Source organism: Mus pahari, chromosome 18 (genome assembly GCF_900095145.1).
Source record: "Mus pahari chromosome 18, PAHARI_EIJ_v1.1, whole genome shotgun sequence".
NCBI lineage: Eukaryota > Metazoa > Chordata > Mammalia > Rodentia > Muridae > Mus > Mus pahari.
The window spans coordinates 52,613,986-52,636,794 of record NC_034607.1 but is presented as its reverse complement, the minus strand read 5'-3'; the positions used below and the strand labels follow the sequence as shown (position 1 = coordinate 52,636,794).

At 48.7% G+C, this 22,809-nt stretch overlaps 1 protein-coding gene across 1 annotated transcript; it reads right to left on the bottom strand.

Moving 5' to 3' along the window:
• Positions 1-14,982: 14,982 nt before the first annotated feature.
• Tmem247 (transmembrane protein 247) lies at positions 14,983-20,483 on the bottom strand. The gene is made up of 3 exons (XM_021217670.1): positions 20,250-20,483; positions 19,052-19,384; positions 14,983-15,216 (listed from the first exon to the last, which is right to left on the bottom strand). Exons 1-3 carry the CDS (start codon positions 20,364-20,366, stop codon positions 14,983-14,985), a joined length of 684 nt encoding a protein of 227 aa, XP_021073329.1. The 5' UTR covers positions 20,367-20,483.
• Positions 20,484-22,809: the final 2,326 nt, after the last annotated feature.

Sequence of the window (22,809 nt, the reverse complement as noted above, 5' to 3'; positions counted from 1 at the left end):
CCCCCCCCCCATTCACACCCTGGCCTTTGAGGCTGGACCCCTGGGATGCGGGGAAAACTTCCTGAAAGAAAGGGGAGAGGCAAGATGGGACAGGACAGCACAGCAGACAGAACTTACCTGGATCTGTAAGGCAGAGAAGGGCATTTTTGAGAGAATCATCAAGATAAACCGACCAAAAGGACAGTATTCATAGAGTGAAGGAGCGCTCCCTTCCCACCTAGCCAGCGTATGACAGTTCCACTTCCCTGTAGAATGCCTGCAAAGGACTGGCAAAGACCCAGGAAACATTTACAGCCCTAGGTTTTGCATGCACACTAGACAGCTTCCTATTGCATGAAAATGCCAATTCCATCACAGGCAATCATGCCTATGAATGCTCCAATCCCTGGATGCCTGTATATACATGCACATAAATAAATAAACACACACACACATCACAAATATACATGTGTGCCACAAATGTGCACACACACATGCACACACACACACACACACACACACACACATTTTTCTTAGACTTCTTAAGGAACAAATCCATGCAGTTTCTTGTACATTTTTAGGCTTAAGCATTCAAATATTTTCCCTCAGTTTAAATCGTTACATGGAATACACTTTCTGGTATATTGCAAATATTGACATTTTAAAGTAAAATGGTTACAGTACTCTGAAACATGTTTCTAAATGCAACACCGTAGTGGTTGGCTACCCACTGCCATCCCTTTTAAAAATACATGAAGACGCTGGAACCATTTCATCTCTCTCCCCGGCGTCACACATTTCTATTCCACTTCTCGGTTTAGCCCACACTTTTATGAATGGAAGTCTCCTGGAGCCCTATCATAGCCTCGCTCACTCCAGCGTGACTATTTTTGTATACCTGTATTCATACAAAATGAGTTCATTTAGCACATTTCTTGTGACTGTTCACTCTCTCTTTGTCATTTTAAAACTCATTTTTGACAACTTTATATTTGATTGATTATACCATTACCCTCTCTAAACCTCTGAACCCTTCTTCCCAACAACTTCCTTCCTTTCTCTCTCTCTTTCCTTTCTCTCTCTCTCTCTCTCTCTCTCTCTCTCTCTCTCTCTCTCTCTCTCTCTGTGTTCATGAGTGCCTGTGTGTGTAGGCACATTATGTGCATGTGTGTATTTGTGAGTGACTGTGTGCATGTGTATATGCATATGCACATGTGTGTGTATGTATGTGTAAATGTATGTGTGTATGTGTGCACTTTTGTGTGTGTGTGTGCCCTAATTCAGGTTGCTTGAATGTGTAGGGGTGAGGGTAGGTTGGCATGGGTAGAGTGAGGGTGAGGGTAGGTTGGCATGAGTAGAGGTGAGGGATGAGAGTGGGTTGGCATGGGTAGGGATGAGGGGAAAGGGTGAGTTGGTATGAGTAGAGGTGAAGGATGAGGGTGGGTTGGCATGGGTAGGGATGAGGGGAGAGGGTGGGTTGGCATGGGTGGGGTAAAGGTAGCTAGCCCCCAGGAGGCACTGGGTAGTGTGTGGAGCCTTGTACTTAGAGGGTCCCAGTGAAATTCTGTCAGTTTGACAGTGTTCTTTTATCTTAAAGGGCTAAGTCAAGAAAGCCAAACTGACATGGACTTCTTAGCTCAGTTCATAGATCTCCTCTCAGTCGGTGGCTCACGTCCCAAACGTTTGGTTTCAGCTGAGACTTGGTTGAGAAAAATAGTTAAGGTTCAAGGTTTCAGGTGGCTGTGTGGCAGCTTTCTGTTTAGCCTGGAGCAAGGAATCTATGAACCATGTTTTTGAAATCTGTAATCACAGCCTGGAAACCTCACACCCTGATTCACTAGGAAGACAGAGCTGGGAGAGCCCTCTCTCAAAGAAGACAATGGGAGAGCCCTCTCACATGAAGCACTTTTTAAGGATCTCAGCTCCTTACTTTTGTAGCAGCCCAGCAGAAGCTTGCAAATAGTGCGTTACAAAAACAGGCTCATAAATGCGGATACAAAGTAGCCGGACACATGGCTCAGTGTTCTAGCCTCTTATCCTGGTGAATCATACTTCAGAATGACCCCACAGGTCAAGTGTAAATTTAGAATCTGCATACTCCTCCTATGGCTTCATGAGAGTATGGTATCTGTGTGGAGAGCTGACTCCAGCCCAGGCTCCGTCTTCCTCAGCTGCACCCACAGCCCGTTGGTGGCCCATCTTTCAACACCAATTCTGCCTCAAATTTTGAAAGCTTGCTACATTCTACCCTCATGGAGGACCCATCTGGGGAGGCACCTGCAGATCTTAGAAACATGTTCTAAACCTTTGAGGTGGGGAACTCCATAGTTTTATGTATCCCAAGGAGTGTTCCAGAAAGCGAAAGCAGAGTTGGGTGTGTTGCCTGGGTGAGGTACATCCCCTAAGAAAGACAGGCTGGAGAGCTTTGTTAGTGTGCCAGTCTAGAGTAATGTCAGTCTACAGTGGTGGCAGCTACATGATGTGTCCTAGGGCTTTCTGAGGCTCACCTTGCCACACAGAGTCTGGGACCCTTGACTTGCTTTTCTTCATTTGGGAACCGCTTTATTAAAAGACTCTTCACCCAACATGCATTTTTCCCATTTAAAAGTGTACAATTCAAATGCTTTTAGTATATTTGTAGAGCTGTACAGCCAATTACCACCACAATCAGTTTCAGAACCTTTCAAGACCCCAAGGGAAACCCTGTACACTTTGGCCGTCACCCCACAATTTCCCTGTTCCTATAATCTTTATTTCTCATCATTGTGGAATAATATGTGGATGACCTACATTTTACTACTCACCCGCCACGCGATGGGCATTTGGGCTGCACAGAGCCCTGTGCACTGGCATTATCAGCTACCCCTGAACTGCACAGTGGGCACATACCTTCCCAGCCAGGCCCCGCTGTAATTCTCTTGGCACCATGTTCAATGCTCTCTCTGCCTTACCTTGCCAGTGCAGGAGCTGTTTAAACCCAAGGATGAAGCAGACAGGGCTGTCCTTGCAGAAGGGCACATGATCTCCTGGGTACCCCAGGAGCTCTCCCTGTTGCTTGGAAGCCCCCTTGTTTGGGTTCATCTCCACATCTTTCTCCATAGATGAGGCTGGAAAGAGATGCTCACTCAGTGTTGGTGCAGAGCCCAGGTGGTACCACATAAAGAGAGCATCTGTCCTTGCACGACTTTCTTTATGTTGGCTTCATTCTCAGGTAGCTTTCCTAAGGCAAAACAAGACAGCTACCAGGAATTCTGTGCATTTCTTCCCATAGCTTAGTGCCCCAGTCACAAAGTGAGAGGGGACTGCCGCCTCTGCCCAGCAGCCCTCCTGGGCTTCCTCTTTTTTTTTTTATTCAGTCTGTGACCCCAGCTCACCCACATTTGTGTGTGTGGGTCCCTCCTCCTTTAAGCCTATCTGGAAACACCCTCGAAGGCACACTCAGAGGTGTGTCTCCTAGGTAGTCCCAATCCAATCCTGTTGACAGTGGAGATTAGTAACGATCTTCAAACCATTCCAGCTACCATACTTTCTCTGCCCTGATGGACCATATCTTTTGAAACGTAAGCTGAAAGGCATCTTCCCTTAGGTGGCTCCTGTCCCTTGGTTTCAGACACAACACAAGAAAAGTAATTAGCAAGTCAGCTTACCCAGACTTCATGGAGGAACAGGGAGTCCCCCCAAAGAAAGGGAATAAACATATAGGGATTGTGATGGTTTGTATATGGCCCAGGGAGTGGCACTATTAGGAGGTGTGGCCTTGTTGGAGGAAGTGTGTCACTATGGGGGTGGGTTCTGGGGCCCTCCTCCTAGCCACATGGGAGCCAGTCTTCCCCTGTCTTCCTTTGGATCAAGATGTAGAACTTTTGACTCCTCCCACCCCACATCTGCCTGAACGCTGCCATGTTCCCGCCTTGATGATGATAGACTGAACCTCAGAACCTGTAAGCCAGCCCCAATTAAGTGTTGCCCTTTATAAGAGTTGCCTTGGTCATGATGTCTCTTCAAAGCAATAGAAGCCCCAACTAAGACAGTGGCTGTCACTGGTGTCACTTTGGCCAATGCCCTATCTGGAGACTGCCCACTAGTGTGTCTTACACACTCAGAATCCTGGTGTGGACATTCCCAAGATGACACTGAGGTCCTTACACGTAATGATCATCTCCTTCTGAGAGCCTAGAAATGGATTAGCAAGACGTTAAGCCTTCTAATGAAGATTTATAATTGAGCAGAGCAAAGTCTCAGGAATCCACGAGATGCTGCTCTCAAAGTGGACTCTGCAGCTTCCTGGCAGGACAGGAGGGAACACCATGAATCTGAGGGGTCTTTTGGAGACCCAGAGATTTGCTATGATTCACTAAGTACACACTCACTCATCCACGTTTAACCTGTCCTTGACTTAATTTCACAGTGACTGATTTATGCTGAAGATGAGCAGATTCAGAGGGCTGTGGAGTCTTAGACAAAGGGAGGAGTGCTGTAGGCAGAGGCAAATGCAGCTCCTTCTCTAGACACCCCCTTCTCCTTCTCCTTTCCTTGGTTCCTTTATTACTATGGCAACTAATGATGCTCCTCCTCTCTGGCTCTCTCTGGTCCCCAGACCCCACCTGTCTTTGTCTTACAAACTTCACAGAGCTGTTGCCAGCCTCTCCCAGTCTCACCAGGGCCCCCAGCTTCTCCCCTTTACCCACTCTAACACCTTCTCCCCCCTTCTCCCAAGCCTCCAAATTGAGCCTTCCTTAATCTTGATCTAGGCTTAGTTAAATTCCCATCTATGAGAAGTTGTATGAAAATTAGATTTTCGCCACTCTAACCTGATTTGAAATGCATTAGGAGATCTGCCTCTCAAAACCCCTCAAGGTGAGACAACTGCTTCTCGGAGCTTAAACTATGTTAGGGGGTGAATCACCATTCTATTTCTGCATCTGTTTGAAGAAATCCCTGGACTTGTCTCTGACAGAGGCGACCCTAAAAGAAACAGTGCCTCAAGTTCAGGGATTCTGAGCTGCTGACCACACAGACTTTTGTCAGGGGGCAAAGATCGACCAAAGAAAATGAACTGGCATTTGAAAGCCAGCAGGTTCTCAGATGAGAGTTAGTTCTGGCTGCCCTGGGCTGGCCGTGGTGTATGCATCTCCACACAGTGAAGGAGGCAGGAAGGAGATGGGGCTGCCTGCCTGCCTTTCCCGTGCTTTTGTTCCTGCTAGTGACACCAGTGCCTCTCCTTTACCTGACACACCTGGGTTCCCTGGCATCCAGGAGTCTGCATGCTTACCCTAACTGTTCTGGGGTGAGTGTGTGTGTGTGTGTGTGTGTGTGTGTGTGTGCGCGCGCGCGCGCGCGCGTGCGCGCATGTGTGTGTGTGTCGTGTCATGTGTTTCTGTGGTATATGTATGTGGTGTGTTTGTGTGACATATGTGCGATGTGTGTATGTGTGGTGTGGATAGTATGTAGCCCTGTGTGGTGTATGTATGGTGAGTGTTTGATATGTATGGTATATTTGAGGTGTTCATGTGGTATATGTGTGCGTGAGGTATATCTGGTGTGTTTGTGAGGTATGTATGTGTATGGTACTGTATGATATGGGTGATATGTGTGTGTGGTCTGTGTAGCACATATGTGGTCTATGTATGGTAGTGTGTGGAATGTGTGATATATGGGAGGAATGTACATGTTATATGTATGCTATGGTGTTTTGTGTGTAAATGTATATATAACACATGTGTGAGTACTTGTGTGGTATGTGTGGTGTTTATGGTGGTATGTGTACTTGGGGAGTATGTGTGTATAGTGTATGCTTGAGCAGTGTGTAATATGTGTGGTGATGTGTGTGCTCTGTTTGTATGTGTATATTAGTATGTAGTAGTGTGTGGTATATGTGTTATGTATACTGTATACATAAGGTAGTGTGTGGCATGTGTAGTATGTGTAATATGTAAAATGCATAGTGTATGAGCTGTGTATATAATGTTTACATGTATGGTATATGTGTGTGTAGTATGTCTGTGTGGTATAAGGGGTATATGTGTATATGTGTACTGTGTGTGTATAAAATATTTGTGTGGTATATGTATGATATATCTATGTGTGTATGGTAGCATGCAATAGTGTGTATAAGTGTGTATTATGTATGGTATGTGTATTGAGTAGAATGTATGTGTTACATATGTCTGCATGTTTGGGGCATGTGTGTGTATAGCATAAGCCTGTATGTTTGTATGTGGTATGTCTATACATATGGTGTGTGTAGTGTGTGCTGGGTATGTGTGCCGAGGAGTGTATGTATGTGATGTTTTTGCCTCTCCACCGCTGTGATAAGCATGATTATAAGTGTGTGTCACCATGTCTGGCTTTTTTGTTATTGTGTTCTGGGGACTGAACTCAGGTCCTTGCACTTGCAAGGCAAATGTTTTATACTGAGTGAGCTGTATCTCTGACCCTTGGAGTCAGGGCTTTTGAAGATATAACTAAGCCGAGGCCTCCATGCCGTGTGAGTGGCACCCTTACTGCGATTTCCTCCATGGCCATGGCCTTCACCATTAAGTCACCGCAGTTATGAAGACACACTCAAGCCCTCCATGACGTCAGGCTGTAAGCACACTGTGCAGGAGGCTCACACACTGTGCAGGAAGGCAGGAGGCTCACACGACCTTTGGGAGACCTTCCGAGGCTCTGCTCCTCCCTAAGATTATCTAAGAATTAAAGGTTGGATGAGATGGGATGTCTCAAGGGTTTACCTTCCTATAAATAACCCAGGGATCTTCTGAGGGCTGCATAGCTGCTTCTGCAAGCCATCCTAATAAATTCATTAACCCGCCAGGCTGAACTTCAATGAAATTCTTCTTTTCGTCTCTAGTATTTGGGATGGTCAGACATCTCTCTGTTTTCCCAGAAAGGGCCATGCAACAAAGATGTGTTGCACACCTGGGTTGTGTCTGCATTGAGGAAAGCTATCTGTAAGCCGAAGGGAAGAGTGCGTCGGTCTGAGGCTTCCCACCCTCAGAACCGGATGAAACTCGAGTTGTTTAAGATGCCTGTGCTATTTGGTGTGGTGATCTGAACAGTGTAAGACTAGGTAGCCATGGAGCGACCTGCCCAGGGAGTGCACTGGACAGAGCAAACATACTGGAAGAACTTGGACAAGAACTCTTGCAAGCTATCACACTGTGGGCACACTGTGGGCTCACTGTGGGCTCACTGTGGGCTCCCAGGCTCTTGACCAGACTCCCCTTGCCCTCTTTTGTTCTCTCCCCTCCCCCGCTGTGGAATTACTGCTGGACCCAGAAATTGGGTGGGAGGTACAGTCTCAGTATTCATGGTTCTGGCGACTCCAGGATCCAAAGCTCCAGCAGACTTGCTCAGAGAGGAGCCGCCTGGGGTGTAGGAGAACTTTTTGGGGGTGGGGAAACGCCCCCCCCCCACGCCTCCCTATTTCTTCTGCCAGGGTCCCCTGGCTCAGCACTTTCAGCAGGGCTTCCTAGTGGCTGCTGTCCAAGGCCTTCCTTCTGTCCCAGGACTGAACAGAGGCCCCTTTGATGAAGTGTGAGTTGAAGTGGGTCTGTCATCTGAGGCTGAGGGGGAAGAAAAGCGTAGCTTTCTTCTACTGAGGCTTCCTAACCCTGAGAAGGAGTAAGGTGGACAGGAGGCAGAAGGGAGGGGAGAGGAGGAGAGGGGAGGAGAGAGGAGGAGGGGGAGGGGAGGGGAGGGGAGAGGAGAGGAGAGGAGGAGGAGAGGAAGAACGCCCAAGTTGAAGACATTGAGTTCTCAGTAAACCCTATGATGATGAGTGGCCGTGGGCCTGCAATGTGACATGCTCGCTAAAAGATGCCTCCTGCATGCCCAGAGTCTGCTCCCAGAGCTGGGACCCAGACTCAGAACCTCCACGCTGGGTACACTCCAGTGTCCAGAACCCGGCTTCCTCCCTGCTGCGGTGGAAGCCGAGGACTACCTTTCTCGGATGGGATCTGAGAGGCAGTGTGGAACCAAGACCCCAAAGACGTCTTCATTCACTTTGTGGGCCTGTCATAGGCCACAGGATGGTTGGAAGAGCCTGTGCGGTTCCATCGGCACCAGGAAGTCCCAACTGTTGTAGCAGGCATGGGTGTGGTGTGGGCGTGGCCATCATCCTTCAGGTGCTGGCCACTTTGTGGTTTTTCTTTTCTCCTTCGTTCGTTCGTTCGTTCGTTCGTTCCTTCCTTCCTTCCTTCCTTCCTTCTCCCTCCCTCTCTCCCTCCCTCCCTTCCCTCCCTCCCTCTTTTTAAATTTTTTTTTTTTGAGACAGGGTCTCTCACTAGCTGGCTGACCAGAGGCTACCCCACTGCCCCCTACCCGACCCTACTCCCACCCCAGGTGAGCCTTGCTTCTTTGGGTGGGTTCTAAGGAGTGGACTCACTTTACCAATCGCACTGTCTCCATAGCCCTTGGGATTGGTTTTGAGTAATGACCCCGCGACCTCTCCTTTCACACAGAGCTCGCAAGGTCTAGAACCCTGTCCTTTCCCTGTCTTAAATTCAGGCTGACACCTTTTACCTGTTCGGTTCTGATCCTTACCTCATCTGTACCCATACCTGATGATCCTGTGAGTCACAGCCCAGCTGAGGGGCTGCCATCTCTCACTGGGGCACCGTGGGGACAATGAGGCCTTTGATGTCATCATTTGGCTTTGTGAGGAACAAAAATGCTTTCCTCCTGATGCTGCCATACACAGTGTGAGAAACTTGCAAGCCAGAGCTAATCCCCTGCTTCAGCCTTCGATTCCACAAAGCTTAGGAAATATTGATAATGAACCTGCAGCTGTACCCCTCTGGCTAATTAAGTCTAGATAAGCCACAGATTTTAAATTATATAACAGGGCTTGGCCAAAACAGCTTCAAAATGTGGAAGCCCTAGCCTGTTTTCCTGGGCCCCATGGAACAATCCCATCTTCTAATCATGCTCAACCTTCCTGAAGGAAGTGCAACAAGCTTTAAATAATGAATGCAGAGATCTAAGCAAGAGTCCCCCCAAAGCCACACACAGGAGGCGTAGAAGACAGGAGAGGCAGACACAGGCCTGGGGTATTCCAGAACTTTCTGGTGGTTCCTGGGGTGCTGGTTGAAATTAATTGGGTCCTCAGAAACCCACAGCAAGGGCTGGTCAAGGAGTAGAGGGAGGAGGGACTGGTGGTAGTGTCCTGAGGCCATGCTACCACTCTGGCTAGTGTTTGCCCATGCCAGGTGGAGGTGGAGGCCCCCTCAGCACTTTTAGGACCCACACATGGGTCCTCTTCTCACTTTATTTTCTATCTTTGTCCTTTTTTTCCCTTTGGAAAGTCCTCCAGGTCAACAACAGGGCCTTACAGTCAGAGAAAAGAATGGAGCCTCAGTCTAGGCTGCAGGCTCCTGGCTGGGGTGGAACCTATCGCGATGTTCCTGACTCAAGACTCGGCACGGGACCCAGGAAACTGTATCGGAATGGGGTCCCCCAGCCCCATGGATGCTGAAAGTCATCTCTAGATACAATCTCGGGTCAACTGAACCAGATGCTGTACTAATTAATTAGTTATATTACTTAATAAACCTTTATTTTTCTCACTGAGTTTCTAGATAATCTCCATGTCACTTCAACGATTCCCAAGAAAATTAAAGGATATGTAGTCACCTGTTCAGCAGGGGTGATAACAGAAAAAGATGAGGGAAATGGCCTTTAGAACTGTGCCTGCTGTCCTTCCCCTCCAGCAAATGACAGTAGTCCCTTAGCTCTAGCTTATCCTTGGACTTGGGTTGGCAATCTGTGATATACTATTTAGAGGGAGACAAACTGGTGTCTTTCCCCTCTTACGCCTATTTGAAATGTTATTAGGGCTTTGTTTATTTGGGCTAAAGCGGAGTGGACCTTGGTAATGAGTTCCTTTTTTGTGAGGCAATCTTTAGCAGCTGGGTGTAGGACCAACAGTGGGCTCTGTTCTGTGGGATCTGAGATCAGGAAGAAGAGAGATGCTAGCCTCGAACAGGCCTCCCAGTTTTGGAGGAGATCTGACACTGATCTATGTACTTGTCTAAGTCCCCAGGCAGGGCTGCTGCCCTGGTGGTAGATGTTGGGTCAGATCTAGGCATGCATGTGTCTGAGTGAAGCTATGAGCTTTCCACAACTGTCTGTGGTTGGGGCCTGGTGCGCTCTTCCTCCGGTGAACATAGCATGGGGCTAGGCCCAGATCGGCCACCACCATGCTCCTTCTGCCTGTCTCAACCAACCAAGGCCCTGACTCAGGAACTCTGGCCTTCTAAAGCAGGAATGGTGGACAATAAGTTCTTATGCAGTTACTAACCCTTGCCCTTGTCCTATCAGAATCCCAATTTTAAGGCTGCAAAGGTGCTCAGGTAAAAAACTGTGACAGGGGCAAGACAGTGCAGAAGTTCCTCTGTCTTGCATTCTTGCTAAGGCCATTTCAGTTTTAACCAGAATTTGATTTCCTTGATGGAGAATCCCATGGAAAATTATATCGAACCCTATTTTAGGAACCCAAGGTGAAGATGCCCCTGATAATTTATCTTAACTTCTGTTAAACTTCCTGCTTGTGCAAAACTTCACCTCCAGCTAACTGCTTATCTTAGCTTCTGTTAAACTGCTTGCTTGTGAAAAAACCTTTCCTCTGTAGCTGCTGACTGAGATACCAGGATATGGGTTTTGCCAAAAAAAAAAAAAAAAAAAAAAAAAAAAAAAAAAAAAAAANAAAGAAAGAAAGCAAGCAAGCCTTGGTCTAAAAGCCCAGGGCTATACTTGGGTTTCTGAATACCTAGGTATAGTTGCAGCTGAAACACAGACTTTCAGTTGTCTATAAAATGTGCATAGTAGATTTACCAGATACTGCTTGCATAGTAATGCTAATTTGCCCCCCTCCCCAAAACTGGTTGTCTCAGAGACAAGAGATGGAGAGCCCACACATACATGCTAGCTAAGTGACCCTGCCCCCAGTTTATTGTGGCTGGTAAAGATGCCAGCAGCCAATAGTTGGGCAGAAGAAACTTAGGTGGGATTTAGGTTTCCCAGGCTTGGGGTCATAGAAGAGCCCCAAGAAGAGGAAAGTAAGTGGACGAGGGAGATTTTGCCATGGCTTTAAGGGTCAAGATGTGGCCCTGTGGGCTGGCCAATTGGAGTTAAGAACTGAAAAAGTGAAACATAAAAACATAAAAACTAGGCCTTTAGGCCCAGGCTTGAGAATGTGACCTTTGTGACTCAATGCTCCAAGGCATGCTAATCATAAAACAGATAGCAACATTCCTCCACCCACCTGCTTCATGGGTTCGGGGAGTCTTTGTTCAAAGAAAGTCACCCTGACCCACCCCAACTGCTCCTGGAACCCGCTATGCAAATGTGCTATTGTTAGAGACTCATAGAAACTGTCTTGACTCTCACTTCCTCCTGACTCTTAACTGATATTTTTGGTTAACAACACCCTCCCCACCCCCTTGAGTTGTGGTTTCTTCCTTTAAATACTCCCTTACCCAACTACTCAGGGCCCACAGTCCTCTACCCCTGCAGTAGTGTATGGCTGTGGGCTCCAGAGCGCTCTTGGAATAAAAGTCCTCTTGCAGTTTGCATCAAGACCATTTCTCGTGAGTGATTTGGGGTCTTGACGCTGGGATTGAAGGCTCTTGCCTCCTCCTCACCCCCTCAATCAGTTTGGACAGCCTTCAAAAGGCAGTGCTTTTCTCCCTACCTGCTCTCTGCCTGTGTATTGGTGCCTGGAGCTGTGGTAGCCATGAGAGAACAGGGCTGCAGCCATAGGATATAAACGAAAGCTGTTATGGCGAGGATGGTGGGGGCAGTCTGGAGCCAGAGTCCCCTGTCATTTCATAGCAAGTTTGAGCCCTTGGGCTGACCACATGAACTTCTTGGTCTGTACAAACACAGACCTCTGTTGAGGTAAGCTGCAATCCCTGTTTTTGTTTGTTTGTTTGTTTTTTCGCAGCTGCCTGTAATACTCACACTCTGAACCTCTAAGACAATGTGTCTGGACTAGAAATGGGAGGAGGGGGTCAAGGCAAGCATGGTTTCCAGACTTCTGGGAGGGGTGAGGGGAGGGGAAGCCTCTGTCTTGCCGCTTTTGTGTCTTGGACTTCTTTAGAAGCCTCGGGGCTCCCAGTTTCCCAAAGGATCAAGTTCATATTCCTGAGACCAGCGTTCAAGATTGCGGACCTGGGCTAAAGCCTTGCCCAGCCTGTTAGCCCTTACAGCACTCATCCGAGCAGGAGCACGCCATGCCTTCTACCTCCGTGATGATCCCTGTGTGCATCCTCCCTCCTTCTTCTCACTCGCCTGCCCAGGTTTCCTAACCCTCCAGGGTCTGCTCTTTCAGGAAACCTTCACTGGTTCCAACCAACCCCCCTTCATTCCTGGGGTCTCTAGGCTGTAAGTGATCTTTAGTGTTCTTGTGTGTCAAAGCTGCCTCAGCAGGCAGGACTGTAGGGACCTGGGTAGAGTCTGTGCTTCAGGATAAGACTCCTCTGAACCCTGGAGTTCTCTGCAAGAAGGTTTTAATGCATGCTCTGCCTCCCTTGGCAAGCTGGCCTCCTTAAGCATTGCACTGGATACTTGGCATCAGAGGCACTTAAGAGCTGCTAATGTGTTGACTTGTTGCTAGGTTGGTTACCATCTAGCTGTGCCTCTTTCCTGCCCTTTGTGACTGTGTCTTCCCGGATTGTCTGCTTCGCATTTCAACAAGGAGACTTGGCCTAAGTTGGAAGGTGATTGTGCGGAGCTGGGTCTTCCTAAGATCCTCCACTTAGAGTCAGGTCCTAACTCCCGGCCCTAGTCTTTAGACACTAGGTCTGGGCAGTGGGAAAGAGAGTTTGTATCTATCACCCAGGGTGTGCCATGTTAATCCTGTGACTTCACAGAGTTCGTCTTCCTCTTAGAAAACCCAGAAGCATTTAGGTCCAGCGTTGCCAGACAAGAGGAGTGACAGGGTGGCCTTGACTTTTTTTTTTTTTTTTAATCTGGTGCCCACCTCTGTCTGTGACAAATGAATAGATGGGACCGTGACAATTTGCTCTTTTAATCTTTGCCTCAGTCTCATGCCAGAAACCTGAATCAAATAAACGATCTTGAGACTTGACCCATAGCAAGCATTTCCATCACTGAAAGTTTAATGAGAAGCGCCAGTGTTACCATTTGCAAGTTCTAAGTGCCTATCACACACAGCCTTATGTGGGGATGGATGGGAGGTCACTGTGGACATAAATGGCAGGCTAATATGTCCTGACAGTGTGGTCTCAAGACAGTCTTCTCTGTTTCACCGAGTGTCACAGAACCCAGCCAAGCCCTGTGACAGGGGAGGAAGGTCAGGGAGGACTCACCAAGAGCTTGACCCTTTGTGTGACTCTCAGTGCTAGCACTGGCTTTCGAGTCCCTGCCTGGGCAGGTGGAAACAGAGCAGTTGACAGTCTGGACAGAGAGGTGTGTGGAAGGAAGGGTGGGGCCAGCGAGGGGGAGTTGCAGGAGGAGCTCAACTCCTTTTCTTTTTGTGTATGTCTTGCAACTTTGCTTCTGGGCTCGGGTCGAGCCTCCCTTGTTTCCTTGCAGGCTGGTGACTATCCTTCTACAGGAAACTGTGTTCTATGATCTTTATAAGTCTGTGTTTGTATCTACCACCCTCCCCACCCTTTATCCCATTCCCTAATCCCCCTCCCCTCGGCCCACCCTCCTCCAAGACTAGGTTTCTTTGCACCTTGGCTCTTTAGACCAGCTGGCCTCCAACTCAGAGATCCAACTGCTCTGCCTTCCGAATGATGGGATTAAAGGCTGTTGTCACCACTGCCCAGCTTGTTTCTACATTTTTAGTACTCTCATGTGCTTGATGTTCGTGCGTGCCTGTGTGTGCGTGTGTGTGTGTGTGTGTGTGTGTGTGTGTTGTGCTGAGCTCTGTGTATCTGTTTTTTTTTTTTCTTCCACCCATGTTTTTTCCCCAGTAAACCATCAGTGGTGACTCCCTCTGGGCTCAGTTACTTGCGGTCTCAGCCACACTGAACACCCCCTCCTCTCTGTGTTTGGGGTGTGGCTGTATTTCCTTGCTTGTCTTGCCCAGGGAAGCTCTGGCTGCCCTGACTGTGGCCCTGCAGGGCTCTCAGCCTGGGGGATTGCTCCTCACGCCTGTCATGACAATGGGACTACCTAGATAACCCAGCCTCCCTTTCCACGGCAAGGTTCTTTGACCATGGCTCAGCACTGTGACATAGTGGCAGGAATGAAAATATTCTAAACCCAGAGGCACCAGTGCTCCCCACTTTGGCTGTCAGACTCCTGAAACAACAGACGGCAAGAAATTGAGATTTCCCTAGGAGTCTCATATCAGGACAGGAGAGCTGAAACCTAGACCCAGCACAGGAGAACTTGTCTCCTGGAGAGAGAGTTCATACAATTTTCAGACCTTGCAGGAGGGACTAGCTAAGCCAGGGATGACAGACGGGCAGGGCTGCTTTGGTGTGTACAGCCTTGGCTCTCTATGGGAATCGACCCTTTGTGTTAGGACCCCAGAGTTGCCCCTCTTTCCGTTGTAGCCACACTGAACACAGCTCCCCTCTCTGCTGTTCACTATTGCCGAGGTGGCCTGAGGAGGACGGGTGGCGGAACCCAGTCTGTTAAGGTTTCCTGGATGCAGGCTCTCGACTAGCAGGTGTAACAACAGTTTCCTTTGTCACATGAAGCAACAACTTCAAGATTCTGGGGATTGAGACAAGGACATTTTTGTTGGGGGAGGGGCTCATGTCAACCTTGCTATTTAAAGGAGAAGAAAAACCGGTGTGAGCATGGGATGTGTTGGGATCTAAGCTTGGTCACGGATGTGACTCTGATTCTAAAAAGGTTTTCTAGGCCCTTCTTGGTTATCTACTCTCCCTCAAACCTGCTGACTTCTGAAGTTCTCCCGTAGGGAGGAGACAGGGGCCTGGCTGTGCATCTCCACGCTCAGGTGTCCGCAGCTGGCAGCTGTGCCATCAAGCCAGGTTTCCATGGGAGGGGAGGAGTTTGTTAATGCACAGATGGCACTGCCATCGATGGAAGAAGCAACGACACTTGGAAGTAGGACCACAAGGTTTTAATCAAACACAGCAAGATGGCTGCCAGGCAGAACAGGTAGTGCTTGGAGAAGAGAAAGAAGACCATCTCCTTGGCAACGTAGATGATGTGGATGAAGATGAAGCAGTAGAGGAACATGGCGAATTGGTTCTGGGGGAGCAAGAGGTCCTGGAGGCCTCCTGAGAACTGTGGGAGAGAAGAGAGCAGAGTTAGCAATACCACGGCTGGACTCGGTCCTGCCCTGACTCTGGGGTGACCTCACGGGAGTCCCTGTGTAGCAAGACCTCCTTCCCAAGACCACGAGGAAGGAGAAAATAAAGGAAGATATTTCTAGTGAGATCACTGGTGCACGGAGACCTTGTGTTCTTCCCTGTGAGCCACCAAGGCCCTTTCTCTGCTCCATCTTGCCCTGGAGGTTACCCATGTGAGCAAGCTCTCAAGGACTTCCGGGTTCCCAGATCTGGGCTCTGGGTCTTAGAAATATTTTTTTGGATATTGTTCCCTCATAAGCTAGCTTTCTGGAGAGTGGCACTATGAAGGGGCGTGCCTTAGCACAAGTCCTGATGTATGATGTCACATGGTTAGTCCGTAGCCCTCCACCCTTGGGGGGAAGCTCTTTCCTGGGGCAGGTGGCTAGAGTGATGGGCTCTCTGACCCCACAGGGCATTGGGGTTTTGGGCAGATCTTATTGTGAGTCGCTCTTTTCTGAAGTCAATAACTGGGCTCAGACTGACCCTATTTTAACTGTTATCCGTGTGTGAGGCAAAAGCTGACATTTTAATCTGAACTAAAGAACTTGGCATGGTTTTTGCTCTACAGTAGTTTTTAGGATGTCATATTTCTAACTCTAAATGGCAAGGACTGAGGTGCCCCAAACTAGTGACAAATACTAGTTCAGATATATTCAGTTAGTTAAATTATCCATCCATCCATTCATCCTCACTTTTTCTTCCCTTTCCCTCCAAGCACTAAGAAAAAGAGATGCATGGAAGGCTCCACAACCAAGCCAAGGCCCCAGTCTCACCCCCTTTTAGTAAATGGATCACAAGGAAAACACTTTTGTAAACCATTCCCAAGGGTCCAGACTTTGAATACATTGTTGCTGAAAACAGATGCAGAAAAAATGAGAAGAAAAACTGAGAAGGCAACTGTATCAAGAAACAAAGCTAAGGGAGGGGGCAGTGATTTCAGCTATGTGGCCTCTAAGGTGACAGCAAGGAGGACACCCAGTGGAAGGCTGGAGGGAGAGACCCAGTGTCCTCTACACAGGGGATGCTCTGTGGTCAGGGCTCCGTGTTGACTTTCACCACACTCTTCAGCCTATATGTTGTTAGCCTGAATGAGGAAGGGAAGCCGTTATGGTGGTGTGGTGTGGTGTGTGTTTGTGTGTGTGTGTGTGTGTGTGTGGTGTATGTGTGTATGGTGTATGTGTTTGGTGTGTGGGTGTTTGGTGTGTGTGTGGTGTATGTGTTTGGTGTGTGTGTGTATGGTGTATGTGTTTGGTGTGTAGGTGTTTGGTGTGTGGGTGTTTGGTGTGTGTGTGGTGTATGTGTTTGGTTTGTGTGTGTGTTTGGTGTGTGTGCATGTATATGTGTGTGTGTGTATGTGTGTGTGTGGTGTATGTGTTTGGTGTGTGTGTGTTTGGTATGTGTGCATGTATATGTGTGTGTGTGTATGTGTGTGTGTGGTATATGTGTTTGGTGTGTGTGTTTTTGGTGTGTGTGCATGTATATGTGTGTGTGTATGTGTGTGTGGTGTGGTGTGTGTGTATGTGTGTGTGTGATGTGGTGTGTGTATGTGTGTGTGTGATGTGGTATGTGTGTGTTTGGTGTATGTGTGTATGTGTGTGTGTGTGGTGTGGTGTGTGTGTGTGTGTGTGTGTGTGTTATATGAATGAGCACACACAAATATATTTGTAGACTTTTTCAAAACACTTCTTATGATCTATCTTTTAAAAGGCAGAGGATTCAATGCTAAGGATTTTCCTCTCATCCAGCAAGGAGAAATACTGTGAGAAGTGGACCTTACAATATTGTGATCACTTATTTTCCCTGTCAACCTGACAGCACCTAGAGTCACTTAGGAGGCGATCCTCTGGGCGTTCCTATGAGGTTATCTAGGTTAGGTTAGGTTAACTGAGAGGAACAGACCCCCCCCCCCAACTGTGGACAGGCGTCATCAGGAGGGTTGGGGGTTCTAGACTGAATTATCTGAGCGCCTGTGACTAAAGAAGTGTGACCAGCTGCCTGCTGCTCCAGCCGCTGTGATGTCTGTCCCCTGGAACTGTGAGCCAAAACTGACTCTTCCTTAAGCTATGTCTGTCAGGGAATCTGTCGCAGCAACCAGGCAAACTAATATGGACACTGAGAAAAATCCAAGAACTTGGAAGAATCAGAAAGTATCAGGAATGTATGAGTATTCTAGAGAAAGGCAAACATTTTCTAGATCTTAGAAGAAGGAAATATATTTCAGATGTTCTAATTCAGTAAGCTTGGCTTGGCTCAGTAATATTTTTTATGTATAGTAAACAGGTATCTGTGCTTTTCTTACAAAAAATAATTTTCCTTATGAAAAGATAATTAGTTATCCAGCATGTGTTCATGGAAGACAAGACCTGTCAGACAAACCTATCTTCTCTTTGAAGAATTGACCAATCAATGAGACAATGATTCAGGCCATGCAGTGCCTTATTCTGGGAAGCCTCCCGACACAGGGCTCAGCACAGGTTTCTTGGGCAAGCTGCAGAACTGTGAGCAGGAGAGAATGTGTCGGTGCAGCGATGATGGGTGGAGCCGCTGATAGCCTGCGGTGAGATCTGCAGTGGGATTGACTTTAGGTCACGCCCTTCTCAACAGTTACAGCCATAGCTGAGATCATGACAACCTTCTCAGAATCCAGGGTGACTCAGAGCTGGGAAGTGGAGCTGATACATCACATCCCAAGACGACCGAGAAGTGATGAATGGAAGTCACGGTGTTCGGGTCAAGAAGTGAACTGTGTGAGTTCATCAAAATGGTGATAGCTAACGATTACTGAGCGCTTACCTCACGCACTCCCTCACTCATCCTTTACAGTGACCCATGAGATGGGTTTTACTTTAGTGATGAGCAGACCAAAGCTCGAGGGGGAGCAGCAATGTGTTCAAGGTTAAGTGGTTTAAAAACAAAATCTAAGAGCCTGAGTTTTTACCCAGAACCTATGACTTCAGAGACCAGTAGGCACTTCTTTTAAGTGGTGACATCTTTCTTCACAGGGTGTTTAGAATAGTTTGGCCACAGTGTTAAGTACCTCAGGTGGCATTCCATCTCAATTTTTCTTTTAAAACAAGGTCTCATATAGCCCAGGCTAGCCTCAAACTTATTGTGTCACCTTGAACTGATTATTCTGCCTCTCCTTATGTTTAGTTGGTGCTGGAGACTGAACCCAGGGCTTCATGCATACTACTCAAGTACTCTGCTGACTGAGCTAGATCCCATCCCTCAGATGAGCACTCTTGTCTCCACTTAGCAGGGTAGGGACTGAGTATATATTCCTTGTTAAAAAAAAAAAAAAAAAAAAAAAAGGGGGGGGGGGGGGGGGGGGAGATGGCGCAAAGGTTATGAGGGCTGGCTGAGCTTCCAGAGGTCAGTTCATATCCCAGCAACCACATGATGGCTCACAACCATTTACAGCCTGGTGCCCTCTCCTGGCATGCAGGCGTACATGCAGGCAGAACACTATACATAATAAATCTTAAAATAACTTTTAAAAAAGTGGTGGAAAGCCTATCAAAGGGGATTCTGGGTAGAGGATATGGTTTCAGAATATCTCCTACTCTCAACTCTCTTTAGAGGCTTGAATCTAACATAGCAGGGAAGCTAATCACAGGGGCAGTGGTCTCAGGCCATCCTGCAAACCAATCCAGGCACCAGTGGGTAGAGGCAGCTACATGATGCTCACCACCTTTCAGCCAGGCCTGGGACCAGCAGACAGGGTGCATAGCCAGGCCGGTACAGCCGCAGCCCAGAGCCCACTCCGCTACCTGGCGAGGCAAAGCCTGCTGCTGCTGCTGTTGCTGCAGCTGCTCCATCACTTCCTCATGCTGCCGCTGCCGCTCATTCTCCTGGTGCAGGTACTTGAGGCGTGTCAGTTCAAACTCCATGCGCACCTTCTCCAGCTCCATTGCGTTGTGGTGTTCTGTCTCCAGGGGCAGGGGCAGCTCTACGGACTCCAGTGCGGGTCCATCGCCAGCCTGACCCTTGGTGGTAGGGCCGGACTTTGGAGGCAGTGACTTAGGGGGCCCTGGACAATCTCTGTCCTCACAGATCCCATTCTCTTCCAGGGTAGGTAGTTCTAGTTTGGGGGCTTCTGCATCCTGGGATGGGGAAGAAGTAGTGGGGTGATAGTGGGGGGGTCAGTGTGGGGCTCCCTACAACCACATCCTCTGCTCTGTGATTCAGGAGCCTGTGGTGTGTTGCAAAGACTGTCTAGATGGGGTGTTTGCTAGAAGTGCACACAAAGACTCTAGAACAGGGGAAGGTGAACTGCCACGAAGGGCAGGTGCCCTAAAGTTGTGAGGCATTGGTGGGTGAGGTAGGTGTCTGCTCAGGTCTACTCTTTATCACCCTGGAGGTCGCTTTCCCACCCCCCACACTTCACCTAACTGTCAGACAACGGGTGTTTCAGGAGATCCAGAGTGAGGAAGAAGCCCAGGGTTTGTGTTGAGAAAACCAAGTAATACTTGTATGTGTGTGTGTGTGTGTGTGTGTGTGTGTGTGTGTGTGTGTGTGTGTGCGTGCGTGTGTGTATGTGTGTGTATGTGTGTATATGTGTGTGTGTATGTGTGTGTTCGTGTGTGTGTGCGTGTGTGTATGTGTGTGTATGTGTGTGTGTGTGCGTGTGTGTGTATGTGTGTGTGTGCGTGCGTGTGTGTATATGTGTGTATGTGTGTGTGTGTATGTGTGTATATGTGTGTGTGTGTGTGTGTGTGTCCTGTCCACAGAGGGAAGAAAGGGCCTCAAATGAGAGACAGAGACAAAGCCTCATACAACCTTACAATCCTGTCAAGAGTTTCTGGCTCCTGGTGGCAGCTGGGGACCAGTTATAGGGATATAAGGAACACTGTTCTTCATGGCAACTGAATCGCCTAACACATGCTGGAGACTCTAAGGCTTAGAGCCCCTCACCCCTGACCCCCCCAATGGGATGGATAGGGCAAATCAAGAGAGGGGCCCTCTTACCAAAGAGGCCTTTGGCTTGCCCTCAGGCATGCTGTCAGCAGGGGCCACCTTGGAGAGGGTGGGGCAGCTTTCTCCTGCCCCTCTGGCTTCCATCACCTCCCTGTCCTCCATCGCCATCCAGATAACCACCGTGCTGCCAACCAGGGCCACAGGACATCTTTTGGGACAATAACATTTGGCTTCACCAGGTTCTGACCACCATCACAATCCCCATCCTCATAATGGCCACATTCCAGTTGCCAGGGCACTTTTGGGAGAGGCTGTGACACCTTTGAGGAGTCTCGGTGAGGACAGAAGGTGGAGGGGCAGCAACATAGTTCAGCAGTGTGGACGCTGGCGGCAAGACGGAACCTGTTAATCCCTGAGACCTATACGGTAGAAAAAGAGAACTGATTCCCCACATGCACACCGTGGTGCATGTGTGCAGCGCACACCTCCAAATAAATATGTGTAATAAAAAAATTACCCTCAGGGAAGGTTGGGCTTTCTTATCCACAGGGCTTCGTGAAAACCAGGGTGCCGGAAGCCAACTGTGGAAACCCATCCCCCTGGGAGTAGAGTTTATGTTGGGGTGAATTTGGTTCCTCCTCTCCCGACCTTAAGATGAAGTCCTACCCCAGCGCCTCAGAATGTAACTGTATTTGAAGGTGGGATCTTGATGGAAATTAACTGCCTTGAAATGATGTCACTACAACAGTCTGAGTCCAATGTGACGAGTGTCTTTAGCAGAGGGCATCGATGAGCGGGAGGGAAGACGGTGCAAGACACAGAGCGCGACAAGCTTTGGGCTGGTTCCCCGGGGAATCAGACCGACAGGTGACAGGAAAGAGAATCAATCAGCTCAGGAGGTTACAGAGGTGGGAAGGCTCACAGTCTCATTCTCCCTTCCATCTTGGCTTATTGAAGACCTCGGCGGATTGGAGGAGGCCCATTCACACTGGGCGGGAGTCTGCTTTTCTTAATCCATTTCCTGCAAGGTTAATGTCTTCTAAAAACACCCTCAGAAATACCTATAAATAACGGCCACCCAGCTGACGGGAAGCACCCTAGGTTCGGCCTGGTCACATTGAGCACACAGTGAATGACTACAGGCTGGGTCAGAGCCTCTGATTGGTGTTGTAAAAGATGCTTTGATCCCAATGCCTAGTCTTCAGAACGCCGAGTGTAAGCGTCAGCCGGCCGAGCCACCCGATCCATGAAACCCTCTCCCTGGGGAAGGAGTGTGACTTAGACTCTCCTGGGGACTTGACTCAGCTTCATATCCTACTTAGGATCCGTGGGCTAGCCTGGGAAAATGAATGTGCACCCCATCGTTTGTCTTATACTATTGGCCAAAGCCAGGTTCAAGAGTGGGGAACTCCAGCATTAGTTGGCAGAACTTCAAAGAAGGGATCAAAGGTATGATGAACACAGGGCGTGAGACTGGGGCCAGGCAATGGTAGCAAAGGGTCAGCGGGGAGTGATGGTGTCACTGGAAGAGCTGGGTGCGGCTCGGTGGAAGAATAAGAATGAGAAAGGGACGAGCCTGGGGAAATGCCCGCTGGATAACCATCCATTTCCATTTCTGCCTGTGCGGTCTTGCTCTTGGAAGACGGCCCTCTGTGGAGTCGCATTAACTCAATAGAGGGGGCACTCTCAGTAAAGCCACATGTGCAAAGAATCAACCTGGCCTCACAGGGGTAGCTCTGGTTTCGAGGCAGTTTTGGGACACAGGCCCTGGGGCTGGCTTTCTTCATGCGGTGACCCTGCTGGGCTCTACTGTTCCTATGACCTGGCTTGGTTTGCATGTGTGTGTGTGTGTGTGTGTGTGTGTGTGTGTGTGTGTGTGTGTCCTTCTCTATAGTCTTCTCATCCCAGTGTTGCTTCATTTGTTTGTTGTTTGTTTGTTTTTGTTTGTTTATTTGAGACAGGGTTTCTCTGTGTGGCCCTGGCTATTGTAGAACTCACTGTCTACACCAGGCTGGCCTCCAACTCAGAGATCCACCTGCCTCTGCCTCCCAATTTCTGGGATTAAAGGCACGTGAGCTTCCTCCCTCCCTCCCTCCCTCCCTCCCTCCCTCCCTTCTTCCTTTCCTTCCTCCTTCCCTCCCTCTTCCTCCATCCCCCCACCCTGTCTCAGCCTTAGGATACACAGGTTTCTACTCCTTCCTAATTTTAGTTTATTTGCAGTATCAACTTCTAGTGGTCCTTCATGGTTCTGACCATATGGTTACTCTCTGCCTTCTTGTTTGTCCTTGGTCACTTGCGATTTGCCTCTTTCCAAGGGTGAGAAGGACTTGGCTTGTCGGTACAAATGCAGAGCACCTCTGTAAGGCTGCCCAGCCCTGTTCCATCTGTGGTGTGAGACCTGAAGGGCAGGCGAGAGGAGCATGGCAGCCTTAGCTGGCAAGCAGCAGGAGCTACAGGCGGGCCAGTGGCTCTTTGAAGGGGTCGGGCAAACAGCTGAAGGCGGAAGACACAGCAGAAAGTGTGTGTCAGTTGCAGGATTGGCTCAGAATTTGATGTTTTAGGACAGAACTCTTGAGCTTTCAAGTACATCCAATTCCCAGGATGCCCTTTG